Consider the following 25,172-nt stretch of genomic DNA (forward strand, 5'->3'; position numbering starts at 1 on the left):
CAGATTATTTTTTTTAAAGAACATTGCAGATTTTTTTTTTTTAAAGAACATTGCAGAATTTTGAAAAACAGTATTTGGGTTCAACAGAAAAAGATGGACTGCCAATGGTCCTTGTGTGGAATAGTGTGTTTTATATTGTGGATTTTTGTTCTATCTGAAGCCAAATTTATCAGATTTAAGCCTGGATATGAATATGAATATAAATTTGACTCCATTTCACAATTAACAGATTTCGGCGATTTTAACATAAAAGCAAAGGTATGCATGTGTACTAAATCATATGTTAAATATTCATTTACGATGTTAGGGATAAATAAGGGTCATCTAATATTTGGCTTATTTTGTTCACTGAATTTTAACGTATAAAAGTTCTTTTAATATATGTATTTATGTCTGTTTAAAAATTGAAGTGATACAAAACTGCCCATATGTTTATATATTGGTACAAATGTTGAAAAGTTATCACAGGGATAGTCAGCAAAATTTGGAAAAAAAAGTTGTGTATCTTGGAATTGGTTTACGCTAGTCATGTTTGGGCCCTTTATATCTAAGTGCTGTTCGGTGTGAACCAAATCTCCGTCTTGACTTGAAGGCCGCACTTTGACCTACAATGGTTTACTTTTACAATTTGTGACTTGATTGAGAATTAGAATTGGCACCCACATCTTTTTATTTCTAAAGACATTCACTTTACAAAGACATCTTATATTGGATATAAGCTTAATTACTCCAAAGTTCCTTTGTTGTCCCTTATGTTATCTTTTTAATATACAAAATGTATTTTACTCTCTGTGCTATTTCGACTCTGTTGGCACGTATTTTTGTTCGACCCCTAACAAAATTTTCCCTGGATTAACTAAGCCGTATTTGGCACACCGTTTTGAAATTTTGGATCCTCATTGCTCTTCAACTTGTTAGGCTTTATAAATATTTTGTTATGAGCGTCACTGATCAGTGTTTTGCAGACGAAACGCGCGTCTGGCGTACTAAATTATAATCCTGGTAACTTTGATAACTTTTGTAATAAACAATGTTATATATGATTTAAAAGCTAAGTCATCTGATCACTGGCAACCATTTGGCTCCCACATAGAAATTAATATTGTTTTACATATAATACATTATTTATAAGTATATTATTTGAAATCATTATGTTTTATTTTCTATTTTTATTTTTTTCTTACAGATAAGTTACACGAATATAGATGAAAAGTATGGCTACCAGGAAATTCTGTTAAGAATTTATTCTTTTATCTTTTATGCAAAAGATCCAGGTAAGATATAAGTAAATCCTCTTCTTTATTTATGATTTTTTAGATAGTTTATAGATCTTTGGTTTTCCCGTTTTAATGGTTTTACACTGGCCATTTTGGGGCCCTTTATATATAACGTGCTGTTAGGTTAGAGTCAAGACTCCATGCTGAAGTCGACAGATAGTGGATACTTTTACAAATTGTGACTTGGATGGAGAGTTTTGTCATTGGTACCCATACCACATCTTCTTATATTTATATACAAACACACAAAACCTGCAAAACATCAAATATCAATAAAAAGTTAAAGGAAAGAGTCCATAACATTACAATTCACCCTTGATTATTTTATCTTTTTACATTCAATAAGTCATATAATGGTAGCATTGCAATCCATATATGCATTCATGTCTTCAATAAAAATCTCTCGAAAAAGCTGGTTGTGCATGTTTTTTTATTGAAAATTTGAAATAATTTATGCTTTAATATGTAAATTCCCTTTGCAGATTCACCTGGACATGATATGGACTTGAGTAAATGGTGAGTTATGTAATGTATTTAGCTAGAGAGAGAGAAGGGTACAAACCACGACTTTTAAGTCGTAAGCACCGTGTGCCCGTTAAAGAACACTCATCCTAAAGATGTTATTCTTAGATTACATTAAAGAAAAGAATCAGCATGCCGTTGAATAATTACACTTTAGAATAGGGGTGTTGGTTCACGTGGGTAAAAAAAATATGGGTATTTGGGATAAAGGGGTAAAAAAACTGGATCGACGGAAAAGGCAGAAAAAGGTGCACAGTTTAAAACATCAAAAAAAAATCGGATTATGGGAAATTTCACTCCCTCACTTGAATTTCCAAAACAATAGGGCAAGATTGTTCATATTTGATACTCCATTGTACATGCCAAAAGGAGAAAATGTTATCACGTATTTCCAGGAAAATAAACGCCGATTTCCGAATACGCTAAAAAAATGCTAAGATATAGCTGAAATTACCATGGGATACACCAGAGAAATAAAATACTTTATTATATGTCTCTGGTTACACTAAGGACATCGTGGACATGAAAAGACCTGAAGAGAGTCACCTGAAGATATATACGACTTAATTTATTCAAATTATAATTTCTTTTTTTTAAATTTTTTCACTGGATTTATTTTTGTCGAGCCTTCGACTTTAGTCGAAAAAGCGAGACTAAGCGATCCTACATTCCGTCGTCGTCGTCGGCGGCGTCCACAAATATTCACTCTGTGGTTAAAGTTTTTGAAATTTTAATAACTTTCTTAAACTGCACTGGATTTCTACCAAACTTGGACAGAAGCTTGTTTATGATCATATGATAGTATCCAGAAGTAAATTTTGTAAAAATAAAATTCCATTTTTACCATATTTTACTTTTAAATGGACTTAATTTTCTGCGGGGAAACATTACATTCACTCTGTTAAAGTTTTAAAAAATTTAATAACTTTCTTAAACTATCCTGGGTTTGTACCAAACTTGGACAGAAGCTTATTTATGATCATAAGATAGTATCCAGAAGTAAATTTTGTAAAAAGATAACTCCATTTTTTTCTGTATTTTACTTTTAAATGGACTTAGATTTTCTTCCAGTTAACATTACATACAGTCTGCAGTTAAAGTTTTCAAAACATTTATTAGATTCATTAACTATCCTAGATTGTTACCAAGCTTGGACAGAAGCTTCTTACAATCATAAGATAGTATCAAGAGGAATATTTTTATTGATTTTTTTCCTCATTTTTTTTAAGCCTGCAATTTACAGCAAAAGTAGGCGGCGAGACACTGGGTTCCGCGGAACCCTTACAATTTTTTTAGTTAAGTACAACAATGTTTTTCAATAAAACAGTTTTTCGATGCAAAAACCTAAATCTGAACGGAGAAATATAAAATCTTCACGGACCTGACTTCATTTACTTCTCTCCAAAGTATTTAATTCAAATCTTGATTTTGTTAGATATTATTCTATCAAAGCAAGCAACCTAATTGGACCTGGACATATATTTCATTCAACATAGCTTATAAAACATCCGCATTTTCATTCAAGAATTAAGAGTCAACGTTTGAGTAGCTTAATTGTGATAAAAATATTTTGTTTTAATGAAATTAACAGTTGTTATAATTAACATGCATTATCAATATTTATCTATACGGCATTATTTCATAAGCATACGCAGTTTTAAAAACACAATACTTATTGGCACTCAAATAAAATAGATTTATATATCAACAAAATAACACACTCCAATTACATAACGTTACAAGCTAATTATAATGATCATTAATTGTCATATAGTCTATTATTTAGTCTAAAAAGTGATAGCCTTTTTAGGTCGCGTAACAAGCTTATATAACTACGATAATCTAATTATTAAAATTATGTAATGTTTTTTTAAGTCAATTATCTAATAATCAGCTAATACAATTGCCGACGTAACATGAGAAAGGATAAAAAGGATATTTAAAGTCGGCATAAGTCAGTTATACAATACAAGTTCCAAGGAGATTTCGACCAAAAAAAAACTAACATATACATAACATAAAGACATAAAGAAAAAATGTTAAAAAGACATAAACAACTTGTAAAACAAAGTTGAATGATAATCTCATATACATATGTCATATATTTGAATATTAAACAAGCACTTAAAAAAAAAGCAATCTTAAAATGAATTTAATATTATGGTAACTACTTAAATGAATAGTATAGGTTCATCTATAATTTTGTTTAGATCATATAAAAAAGTCAGGTAATTCGAGATCTTGAAATCAAAAAAAATACGGATTTTGGAAAAAAGGGGGAGGCTAAAACTAATTGTCCTTTCAACAGGCACTTGCGTGGGAAAAAAATCCTATATACATTAGGTGTTAACTTAAGGTTTAAAGGAAATTCTTTCTTCAGACACGTACCTATATTTAAAAAAAAAAATCGGTATTTCCCAACCTTATGTTTCGTTTTGCTTAATAATTCTAAATTTAGTTTAACATCAGCAACAGAGAGATGAGAGGCAATTTTAAATTTGTTGTTCAGTACAACACAGTCGGTGAAGCTTAAATTATCAGTGGCTGATCCAGGGTGTGTGTGTCCGGGGGTTGCTTAACTTAAGTTTTGACTTCTTCCAACATGACAATAAACTTTCTATATTTACAACCAATCCGGCAATCGTTCCAAAATTTATATACAGGTGCAGCGAACCTCTTTTGGCACGTACTTTGTAACAATGCAAAATTTTCTGATTTATCCTCTCCTTTGGTTTTATCGAATGAGACACAAAGGGCAGAAAACTAAAATGTTTGATCTTGTGTATGTGAATCAAATACATGAATCATGATATAAAAGGGTAGTAATCCACAGGCACTTGTTTCTATCCATTGGAAGAACCACTATCAACGTAAATATACGTTGATAGTGGTTCTTCCAATGGATAGAAACAAGTGCCTGTGTAGTAATCACTGCCACTGTAATGCCCTGTAAAGTCAGATGTCAAACAGTCATTTTTTTGGCTTCCATAATAGCGTCAAATTGGTTGAAATTTTTACCGTGATTTGTCAAAATATCCTTATAATGATTTGTCAGAGGTTTCAAATAAATATCTTTACCGATTAAAATTAATGTGACTCGTCAAAATCAGTCAATGTTTTTATTGGGGAAAGACGGCTTCAAGCCGTCAATCCCCAATGTGGTTGACCAGAGTGACACTCCCTCACATCATTCATTTTGATTTTATACATGTTATAGTGTGGAAAACCCCCCAACAAATCTTACTTGGATTGAAGAGAAGGAGACCCAGAAATGAATAGTTTGACTTTAAACACTTTTTTACACATTTCCCTTCTGTTTCGCACAAAATTATCGTATCTTGAACTCTCCTTTACACTATTAACGCTTATTTTACAATCCGGAAAAATTAGTATGACGAGATATTCTAAATATATCCAACCTACATTGCATTTTATAGTGACGTCATTCTTGGAAGAAGCAGGGATATCCTTCACCAGTTCACTGATTTAATATTTCAATCATTCTTAGAGATCATGCACTAATTACAAATTTGTATTTGTTAAATCTAAACATAATATTGTTTACTGTAGATGATTTAAACATCAACATACAATACTTTAATTTGTAGGTCAACAACTTTCAAAATCAACAAAGATCGTGGGGTTACATGAGACAGGGGAAAGAAACGATTTTATTACTTTTTTCGAGTCCTACCAATCAGAGACAAGAAGCGCCAAAAAGCGACAAGAAGCGTCAAGTAGACTATTTAGCGACAAGAAAAAAATATTCTTCTTGTCGCTTCTTGTCGCTAATTAGTGAGACCACTTTGTCTGTAAAAATTCTGAGAATCTTCCTCCAATTCAGGAGCACCTCAATTGATGAGTAATTATCCACTAAAATAAAAGTTAATGTATTTAAACACTTCAAATGTAACATTTCATTGGATTAGTAGTCTTCTATTAAAACAAAATGTTTGTGTACCTACATAATCATTGTAATGGTAAAAAAAAATAAAAAAAAATTTGCATTTTGTAGTTTAAACATATTTATTATTTACAAATATTTCAAAATTAAGATTTGGAAACAAGCTTCACACAGTTTACATCTCTCATATTGTTTTTTTTTATTAGTACCTGATTCCCTGTGATGAGAGTTATAACTCCGAACTTCATAAAATTCATTGGAAATTTAAAACTGATTAGATTTTTCAGTCCACACTTTCTAAAGAAAAAAACTAAAAATCCAAGAGAACTGTCACAAAAAATGGAAAATGGCCCGAGCCTGCATTTCAGTAGTACAAAATCAAGATTTCAGAAAATATTGTAGTTGTTGTGAAATGACAGAATTCAGTTGAGTTTTATAATCAGCTATCAACTTTAATCAAATGTTTAGATTTAGAAGATGCAGATCTCTTTCATTGGTCCAAATTGAATCCTAAACTAAGGAAATGAAATTACATAAACAACAATTGATTTCAATATTGTCAACCTTTCTACATGTTCTAGCTGTTCTCTTTTTCATTCTTCATATGAAAACTATCAAAAGATACCCCCCCCCCTTTTCCAAAAACATAATTAAATAGAAACAAGGGCCGTCTTTCCCCTCAGAGCTATTCAGCTCTTTGATTGTCTAAAAGAACTTGTACATTTATCGTCGATACAAAAAATTACCATTTTCATCATTTGACAAGAATTTTTACCAATATTCGTCATGAAGGTACCCCCCATTACGACCCTCATATGATAAATGCATTTACACTTTCGGTATTTAGCTGAATTTGGCCTCTGAATGACCTTAAATTTACTCAGAATAACCTTCTGACATAAAAAAACAATCAATTTTTTTTGTAACGTCAAAATGGCAGGCACATTTGCAAACAAGTGTAAATACGTTTATTTAGATTGTTGAATTTGGGTTTGCACAAAAACAAATGTAATTATGGCAGAGAATAAGCTCTACAGGGTCCCAGACTTAGCCAAGGCTCAATTTAAAACATGGACATATGTGTCCCTACTACACAGTCAGTGTGAACTCATGTGTTCCCCTGGCAGCAAGAGGGTTAATATTTAAGTTTGCCTTTTTTGAGGTAAAGATTGAGTACACATTAATAATAATAACGATAAAGATAATAATTGGTAACTCTGACAAATAAACATAACATATTTTGCCCTCTCAGAAATCCTAATTGCTTTTCTTTTTAGGTTCTCTTTCGAGATAACACCTGATGGAAGAGTTTTAAGGGTGTACCATCCAGAAGAAAACAATGATTTTGTTTTGGCAGCAAAGAAAGGATTTGCTGCTCTACTGGCATCAAGACTTCACGAAGAAGGAGAAGTAATAAACATTACATATTTTTGACCCACCTTGTCAAGAAGCATTAAATGGAAGCATTTTATCTAATATATTTATGCCACATTTAATTAAATGTTCTTACTTTGAAAAGTCTTAACATTGTCTAAGATCCCTATACTCTTGAAATTCAAGCTGAACTCATCTTCTTAGTTGACCATAACTACAAATATATAAGGCATTTCAATATTTACTAAAAACCATTGAGGCACAAATGATATCTTCAAAGTCTACAAGCAGGGGTTGAAATTAGCGCTGGTCCCGTGGTACGCCACCAGTAAAATTTGCGTTGGACCAGTTGATTTTGTAAGCTGGTGGTCCGGCTGACCAGAAGAAATTTGCTGATAAAAATCACTGGTTCCTTCGAAAATGCTGGTGGTGATTACAAAAAGGTAAGAGACAACAATTTAGCTGCAACATCAATTACGGGGGATACTAAGTATTACAATTGATAAAGTTGTCAAATGCATGTCATTTCAGTTGCAGGACCAGTAGATTTGGAGCTGGACCAGTAGATTTGGAGCTGGACCAGTAGATTTGGAGCAGGACCAGTAGATTTGGAGCTGGACCAGTAGATTTGGAGCTGGACCAGTACATTTTCAGTCCACTGGTCCGGCTGGCCAGTACACAAAAAAGCTTAAATTTGACCCCTGTCTACAAGTATCCAGCTCTGTAGTGAGAACTTTGTATGTTGCTCACAGTTTAAAATCTTTAATTTCTCTCTACTGAATGTGCACAGTATGTTTTCTATGTTCAAGACAATCTATCAACATTTACTTCAGTAAGAGTTCAGATCTGTCTTTTTGGTTTAATTTTCAGATTTTTAAATATGTTATTATGTTATTTTTCAGATATCTGGACATCAATCACATGATGGTTTTACTTATCATACAGAAGAACTTGGCCATGAAGGTAAATAATAGTAAAAAAAATAATTAATAATTATCAAATGATGCAAATACTCAACAAAGATATGAAAAATTAATATTTATCGATAATTCATCATCTACTGCCAGTTCTGATGTACAAGGCAGATTTATTTGACCGAGATCCTAATTATTGTGTTTTCCATTATGAAAGAAACATGCATGAGCTCAGCACTTGCACAATTTTCTGTTCATGAATCCATGCATATGGGGAATTTTTGTTTTTTAACAGCTGAGTTCTGTCAGCCTTAAGATAAAACTTTTAAAAAATAAAAGGAAACCTAACTTCTTGCTGATATTTTATCAAAAATGACTTCCCTTTTAATACATTGCTTTGCATAATTGATAAAACTTTAATGGATACAAAAAAATGTTAGAAACGTTACTAACATTTCTGTCTTGTGTAGAAAAATCATTTTTCATGTTTGTGTGCAAAGATCATTTTCTTTTCTTTGTACATACAGTGAAATATTTAATGACATTATTTTGATAAAATATGATTATATGGTTATGTTTATCTTTGTAGGACCTCATAATGCCACATACACTTGTAAAGAGACAAATACTGGACTCCAGTTCACTAAAGTACGACACGAAGCACTTGTTGAAAATGCTGGTGGTGATTACAAAAAGGTAAGAGACATCAATTTATTGATATAAACTTTACCTTGGGTTTAGGCCATAACAAGATATATAGATATATGAAGATGTGGTATGAGTGCAAATGAGACGACTGTCTATCCAAGTCACAATTTGTAAAAGTAACCATTATAGGTCAAAGTACAGTCTTCATCATGGAGTCTTGGCTCACACTGAACAGCAAACTATAAAGGGCCTTAAAAATGACATTAAAAAACATTCAAACGGGGAAACCAACAGTCAAATCTACACACAAAAACGAAAAACACTTATGAACCCCACTATTCAATTGTCTTTCTTAGAAATTTGAAAAGCATTCCAGCAAAGTGATTTCCATCTTTTTTGCCAACCATACAAGGGCTGTAAAGCCAGTCAAGGTCATTAAAAACTTCCGTCATCAAGTTGAATTCTCATTGACTTGGATTGTCAGTTTTAATACCAAAGACCAGTGATTCTCTCCAAACACTTAGCCATCCTCTGTCAAAATAGTGCTGAACATGGCGTAAAAGACCAGTCAATCAATCAATCTTGGTCTTTGAAATAAAGTAATTTTTCTTGTTTCAGATTATGCATTACCACAAAGACCTTGAGATTATACACAGTGTTTTAATAGAAGAAGATTTCATTGCACCCTCTACATCCTCTCCAGAGTAAGTTATTGTGATATAAATCAATGGTACTAAGTTAAATTATCATACATGTAGTATGGATTTATTTATCTCTTACTGGGGATGTATTAATATTCGTTGGATACCAATTTTCGTGGATTTCGTGTGTTCAGGAGAACCACGAATTCGAATGTTCAATGAATTTCAAATTTTCTAAAGGAAAGAGTGAAGACTTTGCCAAAACCATGAAATAAAATATCCACGAAGTTTTCCTCAAACCACGAAAATTGGTACCCACGAAAATAAATGAATCCACAGTATGCCTCTATTTTTACTATCAGCATCTGTTAATAAACCTAAATTCTCATATTTCTCTGATATGAGACGGGGTTGAAAAACAAGCATGAATTAACAAAACCATGTATCAATCAGTTTATTATAACTTTATTTGGGCATGCAGGATTGTAAATATAAAAAAAGAAGGTGTGGTATAATTGCCAATGAGACAACTTTCCACAAAGGCACCAAAATGACATGTAACTTAACAACTATAGATCACTGTACAGCCTTCAACAATGAGCAAAACCCATTTCATTCATGGATTTGCTAGAACAACCCTAACATTTTGTACTTTATTGATTGTTTTAATTCCTGGTTAACCTTTGTAAAAGAAATAATAAAGAAATTGGTACTCCACAATAAAGGATTTAATTCAATGTGTGTCATTCTGAAAACGTTTGAAGTATTTACCCCTGGAAATTAAATAAACACTCAAAACAAGGCAGTAAATAAGTACAATATGACAAAGTGTGTACAAAAAATATATTTTTCAAACAGAATTGAGTGGCCTGATCGGCGGGTCTCATCATGATTCACAAGTTGATCTTTTTGTCAATCACATTGCACAGAAAATAAATTTTCATGATCTCAGATCACGAAAATAAAAAATTAAAAAAAATCTGTAGTTAAACGGATCATGATAGCGAAAATGTGACGATCATGAAGAATGAAAATAACCCATCAGGCCCCTCAGAATTGCATGAAATAAGTATAAGATATATGTTTTTCCTTCCAGCTTTGATCCACTGCATGGAATGAGGAAAATTAAAGCAGTCAATGAATTCAGTTCCATGGGTATGTATTGAACTTAAACCTGACTTCCAGGGTATTACATTAATGAATTGTAAATGTGACCCTATTAATTCATATTTGTTAGGGCTATTCCATTTAAACATACATCAACCCCCAGGAAGGCACTATGACAATAGGGCAGCCACCCAGAGAAGCATTTTTACAAATTTTGAAGGATTGTCCTCATCAAAACTTTGAAAAGGGCACCCACCACTAGAAGTGGTTTCAAAATGCCTTCCTGGGGGTTGATCTATGTTTAAATGGAATAGCCCTTACCACAAATAATAAAATTGAGAATATAAGCCTTTATATATAAATATAAACCTTTTTTGAGAATTTATATATTTAAACTAATTTATTGATGTTCTTTTAAAAAAATCCATTTTCATTTCTGTTGATTGAAAGAGATGGAAAGGAGTGAAAAAAATGAAAGTTCCGAAGCAAACTTCTTAATATTCGCTATAAATAATTTTCTATGGTAGAAATCCCTGAGATGAGAGCTATCAGTAAAGGACATCTATCGTATCTAACAAGAAGGTTTGAGAGAGATGCTGTCACTAAACCAATGCTGGGATTAGAAGAATCAACAATCCATGTAACCGAGGTCTGTATTGTTTATCTTTACCAAAATACATTATATTAACTTTAAACTTTTCAATATAATTAGGTGATATTTGTTTTGTATATATTTTAAGGACCAATTGGTGATTTGATGGTTGAAAATTAAGCTAAGCCAATAAACGGGTATTTGCGACCATCAAATCACCAATGGTGCTATCACAGCTTAAAAAACAATATTGTTATCTCCATTCTAAGGAAACCTACAGAAAATGACGTCGTATTATAATTTAAAACCTGCCATATTTTGTCTGTGCCTGTACATACATTTTCCTTACGTCAATTGGGAATTGATGCCATGAAAATTGGTGATGTATTCCAATGAAAATGAATGTTAAAAGCGATGTTTCATTGGATACTCTACCACATGAATAGATTGACTAACTTGTAATAGGCATAACCTTTCAGAAGCTTTAGTTTTCAATGTTCTTGAACTTTGTACTCTAATTTTTGGCCTTTTTATAAAGAAACTCCAGACTAAACTGGTTAATCACCTTCATACAGTCTACTTAAGTAAAAAAAAAAATTTCTTTATAAACATGTAATATTTTCCTCTTGACATCAACAACAATTAATCAATTTACTAGCATTATAGAACAGATAATATAGATATTGTAAACTAAAAAAAAAAGGCTTCCATGGTCTCATAATTGAATTTTATCATTTTATCTTTTTTTCAGATGGAAAAAAAAGTAGCCATTCTTGACCGTGCTAAAGCTTGGCAGTACATCAAAGGGAATATTACCTGCATGTGGACTCAACCTGAAAATGGTATATATATCATACTCACAGGAAAAATAATTATTATCTTGACTATCCAATGATTTTCCACCTTCCTATATTCTATAGATGATACAGAGCTCTATAAGTATTTGATCTGGAAAATTTGACCTCACTGATGAAAATAACAGATCACAAATATGTAAATGAGCCCTTCAGGAAGTTGTGTTTCACCATTATCTTTGCGATGAATGATCCCTAACCAGATGCAAATATTTTTGCAAACTTTGGTTTTCGATTTACATATTTTCTCTTGATACACTTATGTGCATACTTTTTATGACTGAAAAAATCCTAAAATCATTAAAAGAAATTTAGTTTGGTATTTGTTGTATGGTCGTTTAATTTTTTTAAAATTGCCTTTTCAAGATTTTGCTTTTAAATAGGTGCTTAAGGTCAAATTAAAACTATTGAACCATTTTATCCTGTTTAAGATGTCAGTCAGTACACCTCCAACAGATTAAGTGTAAAACTGTTGTTCTATTTATTTACAGGTCGTACATTAGTAGCAAATGCATGTTTCTTCAAGATAGTGGATGTACTGAAATCAATACCTGAAGAAGAACTTGTGAAGCTTGCTAATTATTACTTTGTAGAACTGAAATCAGAGTAAGTCAGAGTGCTCTTGTGACGTTGAAATAGCAGTGTAAATTTTAAAGTTATTAAAAACTTTAGCTTAAAACACTTTTTCTCTAAAATATTACTGTAGAATCTAATGCATTCTGGGTATTATTTTCAAAAGCATACACCAAAACATTGTGATTGGTTTAAAGCGTTCTAAACAATGAAAATTAAGCGAATGACGTACCGTTATTTTCATTTTGGTGTACAAACAATGAGATTACCCATAGTCCTTTAGATTCTGAAATGGTGAAATGGACCATAAGTTTAGGTGAATTTTCCTGTGCATTACTAATTGAATTTTCAAGTCATTGCTAGGTACTGAGATTAATTTTGAAATTACATCTAGAAGTAATTACCTTTGACATAATTAGTAGGTTAATTCAAATGTATCATTTACCATAATTTTATTTAAATCTATTTTTTTTCAGTCGCTCAAGGTATGTAGGAGCCATGAACTACATGTTGGATGCCTTTGGAGTCCTTTATACTAACTTCAGTGAGAACCTCCTGACAGATTATATTCTAAAGAGTCCTCATCCTAAGATTACACTTATCTTACGGCTGATGACACATATTGTAGGAAAAGACAACCCACCACACGATGTATGTATTGAAGTCTAACAAAAAATAATATCTGTTCATTCAGAAGTTATTGCATGCATTTATTATTGTGATTTTGTCATTTTAGACTAAAATGTGATTTTAATTTTTGCTATATTGTGAAAAATCCAGTTTGGTTCGTACAAAAAAATAATTGCGATATAACCCTGTTGCATTTTCGCAATAATAAAATTTTCAGTAGCTTTTTTCAAAAGAATTGTTGAAAAACTACTTTATGACATTAAAATGATTAAAGAGAAAACATACATTGAAACACATACAAATAAAAAAATTGTGTAAAACTGAAATCTGCTGAAACAAAAACTGTAGAATAAATGTCTACTTTCAATAAATTCATTACCATTAGCCTATATTTATTGACCTTCAATAGCAAACTTCAAGCTTCGTCCAAGTTGTCTAATGATGTACCTTATTTTTCTAATTTGAAAACTTTTTGTTGATTTATGGTCTTTTATATACTGTGGATTCATTTATTTTCCGTGTTTACCAATTTTCAAGAATTAAGGAATTTTTTGGGGGATAATTGAGTTTGTGTTTTTTTAAAAGTCTACATGCAAGTGTATATACTATTTGGTCTACATTGAAAATCAAAATCTGTTGTTCAGATGAACCTAGGAAATCTATGAAGATATGTATCCTATGAGTTATAATGAATCCACAGTAATCACTGTTATATAAACTTTGTTTTTTTCATATTTAAGAATATGATAGCTGCTATGGAAGACATTGTATTTAACAAAGAGAACCACCCAAAAGAGATGTACAGAGAGAATCTCCTTGAAAGGGTCTTACTCTGTCTGGGCTCAGTGTCACATAAGTTATCAAAAGTGGGTCGGCTAGCAGAGGCTATCAGTATAACTGAACGAGTTCATCAATGGCTAGGAATTCATGGTAATATCTTTGTTTTGTGTTTTTATCCTCTATCTATATTTTGGTCTTTATTAAGGGGGTACTCAACACCTTGACTTAAATTAATTTAGCTTGTTTAATTTTCTTAAAATTTTGACAAAATATATACTTTTACCATTTGAAAAAGATATAAAAATTTCAAAAAATTTGAACCAATCACTTTCTCAGAAAAATTTCATTGGATACATAGCAGTTGACAAATGCTAAATTTCTTCTTTGAGAAGCTCAATATTTCCTTAACAATACAACGTTATTGAAACATTTCGCTGATTTTACAGTTATCTCCCTTTAGTGTTAGGTACCACCGTAAATAAATGCAAGTTCTTTTCATGAAGACCATCCTTTTTTTAGAAGAATTTTTGCCTACAATAGGGGTTAAATTGATTAAATCTGCTTGATTTTTTTCACATAAATATTGTATATTTTGTTAGATCCATTTGTGTACAGAAAGAAAAGAGCAATTCAGAGCGAACAGGAACAAATAGACTATGACCATTGGAGAGTGATACTGTTAGAAACACTAGGAAATGCCAGAATGGACTTCTCTTATGAATATATTGTATCACACATCAACTCAACTAACTCTCCTTGGATCAAACGAGCTGGAGTTCATGCTCTAAGGAAATATGAACATGAAATGGTGAGTTGTATGCAGGTTATACAAAATTTTGTTCATACCATAATCAATTTTATAAAGTATGCAAGTTAGAATATTGTGCATTTTTTTTATTTTCATTGTATAACAGTTGAACCAAGTAAAACAAAACAAACTCTGATCCACCCATATAAGGGACATATAAAATTGTTTTTGTCATTACCTTGACATAAGTGACTATATATAGATAATAAGGCTATAAGTAATTTTTTCCAGGCTGCTAATGAGATGTATAAAGCTGCCATGTATGACGAGAATGATGAGGTCCGTTACGAGGCTTTATTACAGTATCAGGCTCATCCTTTATCAAGGATTATCACACCTCTAAAAGCGTAAGTTTAAGAAATGATGAGAATGATGAGGTCTGTTATGAGGCTTTATTACAGTATCAGGCTCATCCCCTAGCAAGGATTATCACACCTCTAAAAGCGTAAGTTTAAGAAATGATGAGAATGATGAGGTCCATTACGAGGCTTTATTACAGTATCAGGCTCATCCCCTAGCAAGGATTATCACACCTCTAGAAGCGTAAGTTAACGAAATGATGAGAATGATGAGGTCCGTTACGAGGCTTTATTACAGTATCAGGCTCATCCCCTAGCAAGGATTATCACACCTCTAGAAGCGTAAGTTTAAGAAATGATGAGAATGATGAGGTCCGTTATGAGGCTTTATTACAGTATCAGGCTCATCCTCTAGCAAGGATTATCACACCTCTAAAAGCGTAAGTTTAAGAAATGATGAGAATGATGAGGTCCGTTACGAGGCTTTATTACAGTATCAGGCTCATCCTCTAGCAAGGATTATCACACCTCTAAAAGCGTAAGTTTAAGAAATGATGAGAATGATGAGGTCCGTTATGAGGCTTTATTACAGTATCAGGCTCATCCTCTAGCAAGGATTATCACACCTCTAAAAGCGTAAGTTTAAGAAATGATGAGAATGATGAGGTCCGTTATGAGGCTTTATTACAGTATCAGGCTCATCCCCTAGCAAGGATTATCACACCTCTAAAAGCGTAAGTTTAAGAAATGATGAGAATGATGAGGTCGGTTATGAGGCTTTATTACAGTATCAGGCTCATCCTCTAGCAAGGATTATCACACCTCTAAAAGCGTAAGTTTAAGAAATGATGAGAATGATGAGGTCCGTTATGAGGCTTTATTACAGTATCAGGCTCATCCCCTAGCAAGGATTATCACACCTCTAAAAGCGTAAGTTTAAGAAATGATGAGAATGATGAGGTCTGTTATGAGGCTTTATTACAGTATCAGGCTCATCCTCTAGCAAGGATTATCACACCTCTAAAAGCGTAAGTTTAAGAAATGATGAGAATGATGAGGTCCGTTATGAGGCTTTATTACAGTATCAGGCTCATCCTCTAGCAAGGATTATCACACCTCTAAAAGCGTAAGTTTAAGAAATGATGAGAATGATGAGGTCCGTTACGAGGCTTTATTACAGTATCAGGCTCATCCCCTAGCAAGGATTATCACACCTCTAAAAGCGTAAGTTTAAGAAATGATGAGAATGATGAGGTCCGTTATGAGGCTTTATTACAGTATCAGGTTCATCCTCTAGCAAGGATTATCACACCTCTAAAAGCGTAAGTTTAAGAAATGATGAGAATGATGAGGTCCGTTATGAGGCTTTATTACAGTATCAGGCTCATCCTCTAGCAAGGATTATCACACCTCTAAAAGTGTAAGTTTAAGAAATGATGAGAATGATGAGGTCCGTTATGAGGCTTTATTACAGTATCAGGCTCATCCCCTAGCAAGGATTATCACACCTCTAAAAGCGTAAGTTTAAGAAATGATGAGAATGATGAGGTCGGTTATGAGGCTTTATTACAGTATCAGGCTCATCCTCTAGCAAGGATTATCACACCTCTAAAAGCGTAAGTTTAAGAAATGATGAGAATGATGAGGTCCGTTATGAGGCTTTATTACAGTATCAGGCTCATCCTCTAGCAAGGATTATCACACCTCTAAAAGCGTAAGTTTAAGAAATGATGAGAATGATGAGGTCCGTTATGAGGCTTTATTACAGTATCAGGCTCATCCTCTAGCACGGATTATCACACCTCTAAAAGCGTAAGTTTAAAAAAAAATAGAAAATTATTTGTATGATTAAAGTTGACATATCAAAAAGCCAGACGTAGGCGCTGTTAATTATATGTACTGGTATATATACTATATTTTTATGCTTTTACATTTTTCTCACTAATACACATAGTTAATATGGCTTCTACTAACGAAAGCTCCATTTGGAGCTAATGTGTTTAGAGACTACTTATGTCAGTACACCTTTCCTATGTTGCCTATGTATTAGTTTGTGATTAGGTCTAGTCTATACATAAGAGATTATTTTGCCCTGCCCCCTCTGTCATGTGCCTTTAACTTTTAAATATTTTATAACTGGTATGAAAATCATAGTTATATTTTGTTGTATATTGTCTTGCTATTTAGAGTTGTCATATAATAATAAAATCTTTAAGAACATACTTGAAAATGTACATGTGTGTAATCCTGCTTGATTGTTTTATGTCTTTATGTAAAAAAATAAACAAATTACAAAAAAAACTTTGAGAAATATTTTCAAACCTATATTTCTGATTTACATTCAGTGTTAATTGATTTTTCATGTTTTTATCCAGACGAGCAGAAGTAAATGGAACTGGTATAATTGATCCCTATGAGTCTGGAATCATGGAAATGACACCTCATCACAGAGAAAAACGATTGGCTTTTCTGGACAAGTTTCCCAAGATAAACTTTAGACTTGAGGCTCCAAGTGTCGATTGGAGAAAAATTTTAGGATCTAAAGATTTAGGTGCTTCGTTTGGCGTCATCATGTATAACATGCTGGATCTAAAAATTGGTAAGTGTTCTCTATTTTGATTCTGCCTAAGTTAATTGGACACATCTATGTTAACTTCCTCTCATACAGCAGAGATCAAATACCATTAGAGTGGGTCTCATTGGGGTCTAAGTGTAACGCCGATTTTTTGTAAGCGTGACATGTGAAAGTCAAATTATTGTGGTGTGAAAACTGGAAATGAGGTCTTGGAGAACCCAGAAAATGACAAAAAAATGAGAATTGCTTAAGTACATAGTGTAAGTGGGATACGGGAATCTGACAAAACAGTAAGCGGGATCCGGGATTGGAACCCCCGAATGAGACCCTCATTAGAAAGTATAGTTGTCATCATTGTTGTCTCCCCTTGACAGAGTAAAAAAGCCAGACATAGGTATGTTTTACTTTGTGGTTAGGTCTAGTCGATATAAGCAATTTTTTTGACCTGCCCCCGTCTGTCATGGTCTATTGATTTTGAAACTTTTCCTTATTTTACATGTATTAAAATTGAGAATGGAATTGGGGAATGTGTCAAAGAGACAACCACCCGACCATTTGTTTTATTGTGATAAGGCCAGTTTATTTGGAACCACTATTAGTAGGTCAATGATATTTAGTATACAGTTTTATAAGAATTGGCATATTTCTTTTCCATGGAGATTATTTGGCTCTGTCCCATTAGTCATGGTCTATTGACTTTAAAAGTTTTGCTTAGTTGACATTTATTAGTTTGTGATTAAGTCAGTACAAAGGGAACCATTAGTTGTAGCCAATGTTAATTGGTATTCAGTTGTATAAGCATTGGCACATCTCATTTCCATGTAGATTATTTTTCCATACCCCTCAGTCGTGGTCTATCGACTTTGAAACTTGTGTTTAGACTAAGTTTACCAGTTTACATGTATAAGTTTGTGATTGGATCAGTTTAAGATGAACTGCTAATGTTAAGTCAATGATATTTGGTTTGCAAATTTATTGGCATTTGGAAGTATTGTGGAGATGATATATAGCCCTTAAGGTTTGTTTAAGGGAACAACTTATTATTTAAGTCGATAGTATTTGGTATGCAGTTGTAGAAGTATTTTCATGGAGATTGTTAAGCCATGTTCCTCCATCATAGTTCATTGCCTTTGAATATTTGAACACTGTTAAAGTATTACCTTTTTGATTTCAACATTTCATAATCAAAATAACAAAAAGACGAGATATACACTACTGTGGAAACAGATTATTATTTTGCCTAGATATATATGGATGATAGACCTCTTTGTTTAAAGATTTTATGTACTTATAAGTATTGAACATGTGAAGTTTACGTCAAGAGTTAAGGGCTATTCCATTAAAATGCATGTGGGAGGGTAGGAAGGAAAGTTTAATTATTGAATGTGGGTCATGTGTTTTTTTCAGTATGCTTCTATTACCATTATGCTAAATTATATAAAAAAATATTCTTGGTTTTAGGGACATTTTGAAAATTCCTTTCTACCCTCCCCCATACATTTCAATGGAATAGCCCTCAGCAAATATGTGTATTTTTTTATTGTTAAAATAATATCTTTTGTAGAACCATTAAGCGGCCATTTGAGAGTAAATGTTCATGACGAGGCCTATGCTAGAATACTTCTTGGAATGATTAACCAGAAGATGGACTTCTTTGTAGCCAGACTTTGTTTTAAAGGAGGCACCCAGTACAATCTGAATATTTTAAAAGTATGTTGAATAGCTAAAAACAGTCTTTTGATAGTTAATGCTACACTGTTAGTTTAAAGGTTGTTTTGTTTTGGAGTTTAACAAAATATATATTACCGGTAGTTATAAATTTTTGTCGAGCCTTCGACTTTAGTCGAAAAAGCGAGACATAGCGATCCTACTTTCCGTCGGCGTCGGCGGCGGCGTCCACAAATATTCACTCTGTGGTAAAAGTTTTTAAAATTTTAATTAAACTATACTGGATTTCTACCAAACTTGGACAGAAGCTTGATTATGATCAAAAGATAGTATCCAGAAGTGAATTTTGTAAAAATAAAATTCCATTTTTTCAGTATTTTACTTATGAATGGACTTAGTTTTTCTGCAGGTAAACATTACATTCACTCTGTGGTTAAAGTTTTTGAAATTTTAATAACTTTCTTAAACTATACTTGATTTCTACCAAACTTGGACAGAAGCTTGTTTATGATCATAAGATAGTATCCAGAAGTAAATTTTTTAAAAATAAATTTCAATTTTTTCAGTATTTTACTTTTAAATGGACTTAGATTTTCTGCCAGGAAACAACACATGCACTTTGTCGTTAAAGTTTGAATTTTTTTAATAACTTTCTTCTTTCCTATACCATTTTGGATTTGTACCAAACTTGGACAGAAGCTTTTTTATGATCAAAAGCTAGTATCAAGAAGGAAATTTTGTTAAAATTTTGTACCTGTGTATCTGTATTTTACTTATAAATGGACTTAGTTTTTCTTCCAGTTAACATTACATACAGTCTGCAGTTAAAGTTTAAAAACATTTATTAGATTCATAAACTATCTTGGATTTTTACCAAACCTGGACAGAAGCTTTTTACGATCAAAAGATAGTATCAACAGGAATAATTTTATTGATTTTTTTCCTCATTTTTGTTCAGCCTGTGATTAACAGCAAAAGTAGGCGAGACACTGGGTTCCGCGGAACCCTTACGAATTTTTGAATGAAAATTGAGAAATTTTTTGAAAAAAATGAAAAAAATAAAAATGTGAGGAGATGTGGTATGATTGGTAATTATGAAACAAATATCCACCAAAGTTCAAATGAAATGTATTTCAAGTGTATGAAGTTCAAAAGAAGTTATTTTTTAAACTTTGTACTGTATTCACACACATTTGTTGGGCCTTGTATTTGATAGAGGTAAAAACTCTAATTTGGCATTAAAATTATAAAGATCATATCATAGGGAACATGTTTACGAAGTTTCAAGTTGATTGGACTTCATCAAGAACTACCTTGACCAAAAATGTTAACCTGAAGCGGAACAAACAGACTCAGACAAACAGACGGACGAACAAATGGACAGACGGAAAACAAATGGACCCACAGACCAGAAAACATAATGGCCCTCTACTAAAGTATGTGGGGTATAAAACTGAATGTTGTTTTACTTTTAGGAGAATGGTATGAAACAGATAATAGAATTAGCCACTAAGTTTGACAAGAAGGTGATGGAGATTGTCAATGCCATTGAAACTGGAGTCACATTGTTTAAAGACCTGATTGATGGCAAAACAAACATTAAAGAAATTGTTGATGAATTCATAGAGGCCTTGATGGAGTTACCTGGCAAGGTAAATATTACAAATAGGGTTACCTGAAAGAATACTATACTGTAAATTCAGAAACTATTGCGATGTTTTCATTATTGCGAAAAATGTGACAGGGTTATATTAAATCACAATAATTTAAACTCGCAATTTTGAGAATTTTTTATGTGAATTTAACAGGATTTTTGTTCAATACAAATTTAGGTATCACTAAAATTTTAATGGCAAATTAAGTCCAAAATGACAAAAGCGCAATACATAAATACCTGCAATAATTTCTGAATGTACAGTAACTAAAAACTTCTAAATTGCGCAAGTTATTTACTTAAGTAACTTTCTTAAGAGAAAAATAATGAGAATTTAAATTTATCTAACTTGTCTTCCCTTAAACAGTTAGAAAATTCAGATAACGAATTGTCAATATGGTTTGTAATGCCAAATAAAAATATATGTGAAGTTCCAGTTAAATAGCTACTGTAACTTTTTTAGTAGAGTGGAACCCCCTAATGGCACACATACTATTTTATTTGGTCTAATGACATTGATAGACAGTCAAATACTCCTAACATTATATTTAGTTTATAAGAATTGTATTTGAGGATTCTTATGTTTAGATATAGAAAGATGTGGTATGAGTGCCAGTGAGACAACAACAATTTACAAAAGAAAACCATTATAGGTCAAGGTACGGCCTTCAACACAGAGCCTTGGCTCGCACCGAACAGCAAGCTATAAAGGGCCCCAAAAGCTACAAGTGTAAAACCATTCAAGCATGAAAACCAACAGTCTAATCTAATCTATATAAATATATATTTTGTCTTTGTTTTTTTAAACAGGTTTTGGGTCTTAGAGACAAAGCAGCCAATGTGATGAAAACCATAGGTCAGCTGGATCCGGAGGAGTTACCTCCCTTTTTAAGACCTCTCAGAAATCTGATTGTGAAAGTAACAACAGTGTTTAATGATATTAAAACAGATATCATGAACTTTTACAATGTAAGTAATATATTGATGATCTCACTGTAAAGCAGTAGCAATGTCAAGGTCATCTATTTTTTGAATAATTTGTTCAAAAGAAACATAATATTTATTACACATGGCATATATTTTAAGCCTGCAACGTTATTTTTAATTTATTATTAGAAGCACTTTCTTTAAACATTGGTTTGAATGACCATTTTAAGGTTCTTTAAGATTTAGTAAAAAATATGGTTTTGCTTGCCTAATTATTTTTTTTGTATAAATGTTTTCAAGACTTATGATAACAGAACTAATCTTATACATGTACTTGCATGCACATTTCTTCATGTACAGCAAATGTTATCACACTTTGATTATTTTTCAGACATTGGTTCAGACCATCACGGTTATAATCCCACAGCAAGCCAAACAAATCTATGAAAGTATTGTTGATGTCATTGATGGTTTCACAGTCATATTGAAAGATCCTAAGACAGCTTTAACTAAGATCGGCAAAGGTGTTGTACAGTGAGTAGACTCCTATTCAATATGCTAATAGAACTACCAGAACAATTCTGGAAAATAATGAAATGTATATCAATAATTGAAATATTTATACAAGTGAAAAAAAGGATTTAGATAATGAAGATGTAAAAATTATTTAACTCTATTTCTTACTAGTAAGTAATATTCACTTTATTAAAGGGAAAACCATAATTATGTATTTGTTCCTCATTTACATATTTGCTCCTCATTTGCATATTTTTGTTTCAGGATTTTCATGTCTATAAAGGCCTTATTAGATGCAAAGAATAAAACACAAGAAGCTTGCTTCTTTTTGAAAGGTAAGTTTGTAAAAAAAAAAGAGAAGGAAAATGCACAATAAACATAAAAATTAAGTCGATCCTCCATTCATCTTAAGGAGGCAGACCTATGTTAAGGAAAACAACTCTAAAAAAACATCAGTAGATTTGTGTCAACCATTCTTATTGGGATTTATAAGAATGGACAAAAATGCGAGTTTAATTATTGAGATTTAAATAAAAAATGTATAAAGATCAATGTTTTAGTTATCAGAATAAAAGTTTCATTTATTGCAATACCTATCCAGTCACATTATTTGCATTAAAAAATATGGAAATAATCTCTGAATTAACAGTAGATTGTTTATTTTAATTATACATGCTTTCTTCTTGTAATTTATAGTTGAAAAACTGTTTTTTGTTTGTTTTAATCAGAAATTATGTAAGTTGATTCATATGATAATAAAGTTTGAATTGAATAGACAACTTTCGAGTTCGATGCATTTCCGTCAAAAACTCTGGTTTAAGTGAACGTCATTTGTGCGTTTAGGGGCGTTGTCACTTCCATTCCAATGATGAGCGAGTGGTAGGAATCTATAATTCTATATTGTACGAATTATTCAGCAAATTGAATTCTCAAAATTGACAATCAGCATTGCTGTCTTTAGGGAATTGTCATTAAGTACATACAGAACAACTATTATTCTAGATTATCCTGCACATTGACGATCACTAAGACCCTTGATGAACACAAATAGTGCAGGGATACAGGCGACCCCCTCTATCTGGTAAATGACGTCATAAAGGCGTGTATAATTGAAGAGTTTTTTCTGGTGACGGATGAACTTGAAAAGTGGTCTATTGAATTAATAGATATGAAAGTGAAATACAGTTGACTAAATCAGCTGTCATTTTTTACTAAATATTTTATTAATTTTGCAGATGAGAAACCATACTGGTGGGATATTACAACAGTTTTTGAAGAAATTTTGGCTCTTTCTCAAGAAGCTGTAAAAGCATTAGCCAAAGGTGGACCTAGCTGGGTAGCAACTAAGGTTCTTGATGGAGATGATCCAGTGTCAAAATTCACTAAAGGAAAAGTTTCAATGGTCAGTTTATTGATAGAAAGACATATAAGAAGATGTGGTATGAGTGCCATGTAGACAACTGTAGATCTCCATCCAAGTCACAATTTGTAAAATTTAAGCATTATAGGTCAAAATACAGTCTTCAACACAGAGTCTTGGCTCACTTAACAGCAAGCTTTAAAGCCACAAAAATGACTTGTGGTAAACCATACAAACAGGAAAACCAGTCTAGTATACCATATTTTCCGGATAAAAAAACACACCCCTAAATAAGCTGCACAGCCATTTTTTTGGGGGAGAAGGTATTTTTCTTACATAAAACGCACCTTGAAGAATGTATATATAAAACAAAACACTTGTGAACTACAATGACACCCACTGAACATCAGGTTTCTGACTTAGGAACAAACAAATGCAGCAGGTTTAAAAAATCTCATAAAAATATGTTCGCCTCAAATGTGAGAAAAAAGATGACTTGATATCAATGCACCATCTCTGAAACAGCACAACATCACATAAAGTACTTAAATCATTTCTTCCTTTAAAAAGTAAAATGACAAAAATATTAAACTCCAGGGAATATTCATAATGGAGAGTCCTTTATCACATGGCAAAATCAAAAGCTCAGGCTCATTGAAAGATTTGAAAAATAAGTCACATTCCTGACATTTAAGTCTGCAATGACAAAATCACAATAATAAATGCACCCAATAATTTCTGAATTTACAGTATATTTATAATATATGTTTCGGCTGTTGTCTGCTCTATGGTCTGGTTGTTGTCGCTTTAACACATTCCCCATTTCCTTTTTCAATTTTTTGTACCCTTTTATTTTCATATAGCTTATTTAATAGTTTTATTCTTTTATTTACAGAGTCAAATAAAAGAACAGGTGATAGATAATTTGACTAATGTAATCGATGAACTTTTGGAACCGTTTGATGGTCTTAAAGGAATAGCAGATAGATTTATGAAAACATATGATGCATTTTTTGGTGTAATTAAAAAAGTGAAAGAGGCATATGCAATACTGAAGGAAGGGTATGTCTTATATTAGTTATGTTGAAAACACTTTTTTCTCAACTTTTTGGAGATCAGTATATTGTTAGGGGATTTTAGTTAATACAAGCATTGAGTGCTAACCAACTAAAATGTTGCCATTACCTAAAAACTAGACATAGGAAATAAAAATGTCTTTAAGCTTGCAAGTACTGAGGATTTATGAAAAATAGTTGGATGGTTACATTAATCTTTAAAAAAACCCATCAAATTCCTATTATTTTCACTGTTACAAAAAATCTAAAGTTGACTGAAGACATACAAAGCTTAAATATTTGTTTATTGAGTAAATGCATAGCTTAAATTTGTTTATCAAGGACATGAATAGCTCATATTTGACTATCCAGGACATGAATAGCTTATATATTTGTTTATCAAGGACATGAATAGCTTATATTTGTTAATTGAGGACATGAATAGCTTATATTTGTTTATCAAGGACATGAATAGCTTATATATTTGTTTATCA

The 25,172-nt window shown here is 32.1% G+C and overlaps 2 protein-coding genes across 2 annotated transcripts in view; both read left to right on the forward strand.

The window, feature by feature from the left end:
• LOC134681722 (uncharacterized) lies at positions 1–15,148 on the forward strand. The gene is made up of 15 exons (XM_063541356.1): positions 1–258; positions 1,187–1,274; positions 1,760–1,793; positions 6,981–7,113; positions 7,980–8,040; positions 8,581–8,687; positions 9,258–9,343; positions 10,377–10,435; positions 10,915–11,036; positions 11,731–11,821; positions 12,325–12,439; positions 12,883–13,057; positions 13,777–13,966; positions 14,416–14,624; positions 14,856–15,148. Exons 1-15 carry the CDS (start codon positions 94–96, stop codon positions 14,973–14,975), a joined length of 1,755 nt encoding a protein of 584 aa, XP_063397426.1. The 5' UTR covers positions 1–93; the 3' UTR covers positions 14,976–15,148.
• LOC134727438 (uncharacterized) overlaps positions 14,985–25,172 on the forward strand; it is a 21,423-nt gene continuing 11,235 nt past the window's right edge. The window contains exons 1-11 of the mRNA XM_063591820.1: positions 14,985–15,024; positions 15,908–16,049; positions 16,417–16,539; positions 17,299–17,522; positions 19,063–19,208; positions 20,642–20,818; positions 21,631–21,789; positions 22,139–22,281; positions 22,528–22,598; positions 23,499–23,665; positions 24,519–24,685. Coding sequence (XP_063447890.1) covers positions 14,985–15,024; positions 15,908–16,049; positions 16,417–16,539; positions 17,299–17,522; positions 19,063–19,208; positions 20,642–20,818; positions 21,631–21,789; positions 22,139–22,281; positions 22,528–22,598; positions 23,499–23,665; positions 24,519–24,685 — 1,559 coding nt within the window. The remainder of the gene's footprint in view (positions 15,025–15,907; positions 16,050–16,416; positions 16,540–17,298; positions 17,523–19,062; positions 19,209–20,641; positions 20,819–21,630; positions 21,790–22,138; positions 22,282–22,527; positions 22,599–23,498; positions 23,666–24,518; positions 24,686–25,172) is intronic.

Source organism: Mytilus trossulus, chromosome 8, assembly GCF_036588685.1.
Source record: "Mytilus trossulus isolate FHL-02 chromosome 8, PNRI_Mtr1.1.1.hap1, whole genome shotgun sequence".
NCBI classification, from domain to species: domain Eukaryota; kingdom Metazoa; phylum Mollusca; class Bivalvia; order Mytilida; family Mytilidae; genus Mytilus; species Mytilus trossulus.

Bases quoted from the DNA above. Each gene is read 5' to 3' on its own strand.
- LOC134681722 (XM_063541356.1), top strand. From the start codon at position 94: ATGGACTGCCAATGGTCCTTGTGTGGAATAGTGTGTTTTATATTGTGG. The intron at 1,794-6,980 runs GTGAGTTATGTA...TTTTCTTTTTAG, and splicing joins GATATGGACTTGAGTAAATG to GTTCTCTTTCGAGATAACAC. The intron at 9,344-10,376 runs GTAAGTTATTGT...TTTTCCTTCCAG, and splicing joins CCCTCTACATCCTCTCCAGA to CTTTGATCCACTGCATGGAA.